Source organism: Phaethon aethereus (genome assembly GCF_964289735.1).
Source record: "Phaethon aethereus genome assembly, chromosome: 5".
NCBI lineage: Eukaryota > Metazoa > Chordata > Aves > Phaethontiformes > Phaethontidae > Phaethon > Phaethon aethereus.
In genome coordinates, this window is record NC_138579.1 from 67,545,681 (window position 1) to 67,551,492 (window position 5,812).

The 5,812-nt window shown below is 54.3% G+C and overlaps 1 protein-coding gene across 1 annotated transcript; it reads left to right on the plus strand.

Moving 5' to 3' along the window:
* Positions 1-1,661: 1,661 nt before the first annotated feature.
* Positions 1,662-5,331, plus strand: DBX1 (developing brain homeobox 1; the record flags this gene model as incomplete). Its single annotated transcript, XM_081999883.1, has 4 exons — positions 1,662-2,013; positions 2,492-2,593; positions 4,247-4,449; positions 4,842-5,331. The coding sequence occupies 4 exons, from the start codon at positions 1,662-1,664 to the stop codon at positions 5,220-5,222; spliced, it is 1,038 nt and encodes a 345-aa protein (XP_081856009.1). The 3' UTR covers positions 5,223-5,331.
* Positions 5,332-5,812: the final 481 nt, after the last annotated feature.

Sequence of the window (5,812 nt, forward strand, 5' to 3'; positions counted from 1 at the left end):
AGATAATCAACACAAAACGTCCGGACAAAAACCATCGAGAGAAATAAAGCTGGTTAATAAGATTTTTGAGAAAGCTTTGTGTTAAAAAGTAAAAAGGGAAAACAGCTGAAGGTGACAGTTCATGGTTAATAGGATAAAGGCTGCATGGTTGAGCTGCACACTTCTGCTTGCAAAGGTCCAGCCACACCAAAGGGTGCTTTTAAAACATAGGACATTTAACACATCTGTTATAGCCTTTAACAGAGAAATCAGGTAAAACGCCTCTCAATGGTTGCTTTCATCACCCAGCTCCAAAGGAACTTAACTACCCTGGCGCCTATTTCCATATTTGCCGCCGCAAACAAAACCTCTCTGCCAGAAAAATCCCCGTTTTCTACTTCTCGGGGTAGACGTTGTCATTTGTCCCTCGCACCAGAGTTAAGGGGCTTGGGGCTCCGCGGCCCCGAGCTGAACACACCTCCAGGGACCCTGCACACGCTCGCAGATAAAGAGCTGGTTCAGGTGAATTCGGCGGTGGCAAGAAAGTTTCGAGCCACCGATACCTATAAAACCGAGACTAGCTCAGACTGCTTTGGCCAAAAGGATCCAAATGCTGCAAGGTTGACTTCATTTTCACGCTCGGAGGGTAGCTATTCCCACTGTTTTTCATGTGGGTGAGTTTAAGAGGGCCAACAGATTGAGAACCTGAGGGTGCTGCTCAGGTCCCTGTTCGGATCCTTTTTAACCTTCAGATTTTCTCGGACCAGAGTTCTTACCGGCTGCAGCAAGGCTTTACGTTTCGGTCCGAGGTGGGTAAGCCTCTCGCTGAGCACACGCACGCCAGACTCTTAGGAAGCTCTTAGGATCCCGACAGTAGAGGCTAATACCTCAGGCTCGCTTTATGCCGGACCTTTGACGTGCAGATAGAAAAATTACCCAAACTACACGCACGAGTTTTGCCGCATACTAGTAGCGGGAGGCACAAACCGCCATGGGACCCGCGCTCTGAATATTCACACCCTCGCCCTCCCAACAGCTTAGTTCCACGTTTTCTAATTTGTATTTTCCATTCCGCAACCCCCTGCTTTTCTGAGAGCCCGCAGATAAGTTTATATGAATATTTATTGATTTATTTCCTAAACTCAGCAGGGGAGCGGCAAATAAATTTAGTGCTTTCTTGAAATAATTCCCTTTCTACGAGGCAAGATGTCATTCGAAACTTTTAAATAGGCATTTAATTAGCCTGTGTGTGTTGCCTCTGAACAAAACCCTGCTGGGAGCCTTTGGAGCGCTGTATTCCAAAGAGGCGGTCAATATGCAAAATTGATGACTACACTTTCTTTGTGGCGGGGCCATTGTGCCCCGGTTGCTTATGAAGTCTAATCCAATCATAAATTGCAGCCCCGGACCAATGGAGAAGCCCGGAGCTCGCCCTGAATGAAGCTCGAGTGGAGAACTTTGTTGAACCCCATTGTTGGGGCTGTCACTTTTGAAGGAGCCTCAGCGGGGCTGACCGCTATAAAACGCACCGTCCAGGACGGAAGGGGCAGAGAGAACTCCGGAGGCCGGCTGGCTGGATCTTTACTAAACCAGGGTTGCAAAGCAGAAAACAAACCCCCAAAGCAAACAAAAACACAGGCACAAACGAGCGGCCCCAGCCTCCTCCGCGGACGGCCCCTGCGATGATGTTCCCCAGCCTCATCGCTCCGCCGGCCGTCTACCCCAGCCTCCTGCGGCCCACCCCCACCCTCACCCTGCCTCAGTCGCTGCAGTCGGCCTTTTCCAGCCACTCCAGCTTCCTGGTGGAAGATTTGATCCGGATCAGCAGGCCCACCGGTTACCTGCCCAGGACCGCCCCCCCGCCCAGCATGTCCCCCCCCGCCTCGGCGGCCAGGACGGACTCGGGGACGCCGGAGCTCAGCAGCTCCGCCACCGCCGGCTCCAGGAGGATCTGTTCGCCGCAGACTTCCAGCAGCGATTCCACCTTCCTCAAGTTTGGGGTCAACGCCATCCTCTCCTCCGCCCCCCGCGCCGGTAAGCGGCCCGCTCCCGGCGGTCCTCGGCTCCGGGGGGCTGCGGAACCCACCGCCTGCAGGAGGGGCGCGGCGGGGCTGGGAGGGGGACGAGTTCGGAAGGGGAGGACCTCATACGGAGCCGCAGAGCCCGCCGGCGTTCCTCGTACGGCAGGCGGCCAGTCCCGCTCCGCCGCGCCGGTCGGGCCAGGGGAGAGGGCGGGCGGAGGGTCCCGCAGACGGGGCTCCTGCCTCACTCCGGCCTCCCGGGGGCCGCCTCGCTGGCAAAACCAACCCAGCCAAAGAGCCGCTTTTCCCAGGTGGTTCCCAGCTCAGTTTCGCTTTGTTTTTTTTCGTTTGTTTGTTTTTTTTTTTTTTTTGGAGGGTGGGGGGACAAGTGCCGCATTGGCCCCCGGACCGAGCGACAGACCCAGCCGCGCCGGCGGTCGAGTCCAGCCGGCGGTAACCCTCTGCTTAATTTCGTTTTATCGATTTCCCAGAAACCTCCCCTGCGCTGCTTCAGAGCGTCCCTCCAAAGACTTTCTCCTTTCCGTACTTCGAAGGATCCTTCCAGCCCTTCATCAGATCTTCCTATTTCCCAGGTAGGTCTTTACAAGCCCCTCGCGGGGCACAGCCCGGCAACGTTTCTCCGCGCCCCCCCGCTCCCCGGGGGTTCCGCTCCGGTTCAGAGGTTGGGGGGGGGGGGGGTGTTGTACAACAGCCCAGCATCAATCGCGCCAGTTTGGTGCCCGGCTGAGCACAGGCAGTGACCGCTCGACATCCCCTGCCCGCTCCCCCCGTTCCTCGCCAAATTACCTGGGGCTGTCACGGGCCTAAGGCCAGGCAGCCCCCCCGCTCCCCCGTCCCGGGGCCGCCCCGCCGCTTTCAGCACCACGCGGGGAGCGGTCAGCTCCTGCCGCCGCCCGCGCAGCCCCCGCGCCGCGCCCTGGGACGCGCTCCGCGCAGGCGGGGGTGGGAGGTAGCCCGCTGCCCTCAAAGCTGCTCTCCGCACCGCTCCCCCCCCCCCCCCCCGAAAAAAACACCGCGACCTCGCTGCCGGCGTTGACAGGCGGATGGAGGGTACCGCGGGCAGGGCTTGGCTTCCCTCCGCCGCCGCGCAGGGAAAGCCTTCCCTCCTTCACCTGGGGTCTCCCACTTCATGGCTTCTCCTTTAAGACCGCCCGCGGTACTCAAACGCCACGGCATCGGCGAGAATGCAGGCTACGGGGGTGCGGTTCTTACCGCGCTGAAGCGTTATGATGCGGAGAGAACAATTAAAAAAGTAATTACACAAACAAGCTATTAATTAAAAAAGAAAACAGGGAAATGGAGAGAAGGGAAAAAAAAAATAACCCAAGCTCTTCCATTCATCCTCCGGATAATGGAATTTGCTTCCTTTCTCCAGCATGTGAATAGCCTAACAAAAACAACTTGAGCTTTATAAATAGCTTTTCATGTCCATTTAATGAAAATGATTTGGGGAAAGAGACGATTGTGCCATCAGTATTCTCCCGAGGAGCCTGGCATGCCGTTGTGTTTAGTTTGAAAGTGTAAATCTCTTTTGTTCCAATAATATATGGCGTTAGCTGCTTGTCCTCAGTCTTTTTCTGTTAGTTCATTACTACACAATTACCATTCACGCTTCATTAGCATCTCTGTCTCTCTTGGGGAGGTTCCCCCCCCCTTTTTTTTTTTTTTAAGGCGAAACTCTGCCCTTTTTATCATACTAATGCTATTGGGAACCAGGCAATGTGCTAATTAGCTGTTACTTTTCATGTCTTCGGATTGAATTCTCCAACTTAGGGCGGGGGGGTGGGGGTGGAGAGAAGAGATTAATATAAAAAGATGAATACTGATTGATCAAAACTGCATCTGAAGAGGAGCGGTTTTGTTCGCATCAGAAAAGTCCTCATTTTCATCTCAAGCATAATAAAGCGCCTGAAAAAAACCCAAATTCTTCTGAGCAGGAGGGAAAGCTTTTTTATTATACCTCTATCTTAGCCGGTACGCCTCGCTTTGCCTTTTCAGGCCAGAGACCTTTCAGTTTCCCAACAAAACCGGCCACTATTGATCCATTTTACACGTTTGAGTTGATAGATCTAATCCCAGGGATCACTGGCTGAAAGGGAGGCACTCGGTTAAGCCTAAAGCTCCTTTTCACGACACCAGGTTGATGGGTGCCCACCCGAAGGGCAGGGAGGGGGTGGCTGTGAGGGGTCAGTCTCGCTCCCCTCAGCTCTGTGTCCCCCCCACAGCCACCTCCGCCGTGGTCCCCATCCCCGGCACCTTCTCCTGGCCGCTGGCCGCCCGCGGCAAGCCCCGCCGCGGCATGCTGCGTCGTGCCGTCTTCTCCGACGTGCAGCGCAAGGCACTGGAGAAGATGTTCCAGAAGCAGAAGTACATCAGCAAACCTGACAGGAAGAAGTTGGCGGCCAAGCTGGGCCTCAAGGACTCGCAGGTGAGAAGAGGCACGGGGTGGGGAGGACAGAGGGGGTGAGAGGAGCTGGTCCCCACACCCCTGAGGGCAGCTTGAGGGCAGGGGAGGAAAAGGGGACAGGAACAGGGAGAACTGCCGACAACCAGGAGAAAGCCCAAAGCAAGTTACAGACCCATGAGTGTCAGAGCCAAGAGAGCGGCACGATTCCCAGCTGGGTGAGTAGGACGGGACAGACTATGGCAATAATGCCCCCCAACCCCTCTCCTAGGGGGGAGACCCCAAAGGACAGGTTCTGTGGTTCCTGTTAGCTTTGGTATGGGCACGAGCAGGGTTTTGAGGGTGCAACCAAGAGGCCTTTCCTGGTCCCTGTTTTACTGAACCATTTCATTTCGGTGTTGCTTCGCCCCCGCCAGGTGAAGATCTGGTTCCAGAACAGGAGGATGAAGTGGAGGAACTCCAAAGAAAGAGAGCTCCTCTCCTCTGGTGGCTGCAGAGAACAGACTCTACCCACCAAGTTCAACCCTCACCCAGACCTCAGTGATGTAGGCAAGAAATGCTCAGGAGAGGAGGAGGAGGAGGAAGAGGAAGTTCCTCCCATGTGCCCACCCAGCCCCCAGCATCCTTTGACCTACCACCAGTCCCCAGAACATCTACACTTGAGGGACAGACTGGACTCCCAGATGTCTCCTTCTCCGTCCCATTCTAGCAGCCCCAGCAAACCTTCAGACTTCTCAGACTCAGAGGAAGATGATGATGAAGGGGAAGAGGAAGAGGAGGAGATAACAGTCTCTTAGATCACCCTGCCTGCCCCTACCGTCACATGGGGACATTGCAAAGATGTAAATAAGACAGAGTGCTATAAATTGAAGAGGTGATGTCGCACTCAAATGTCCACATACTTCTCCAGAGCAGGTTTTTTATCACATAGCCACAAAATTTTCCACTTATAGATATTCCTTATTTCCCTGCCCCCCATGTGGAGATTCTCATATTCACAGCATCCGCTAACCTTTTCATAAATCCCTCTGCTTAACAACCAACATTTGCTCCATTAGCTACCTTCACCTGAAAGCAAGCAACAGGCAGCTCCTTGCTTTATAGCAGGGAGGAAGATACACCCTTTCCCCCCCAGACAGGAAAAAAACAAAAAACCCATCTATATTGTATTGCCGTGCCATTATATAATGCTGTGGCCATTTTCAGTACCTTTCAAGTGAATTTCCAGCTACTATTAAGACTTCAAAACCCCGAAGACTGGTCTGATCCAGCAACCCTTTCCTCTGAAAGTAAATAACCTTGAGGGACACAGACCAGACGCTGCCTCCCTCCTCACCCTGAGCAGCGCAATCCTCGCGCAACAGACCCCCTGAAGCCCCCGGAATGA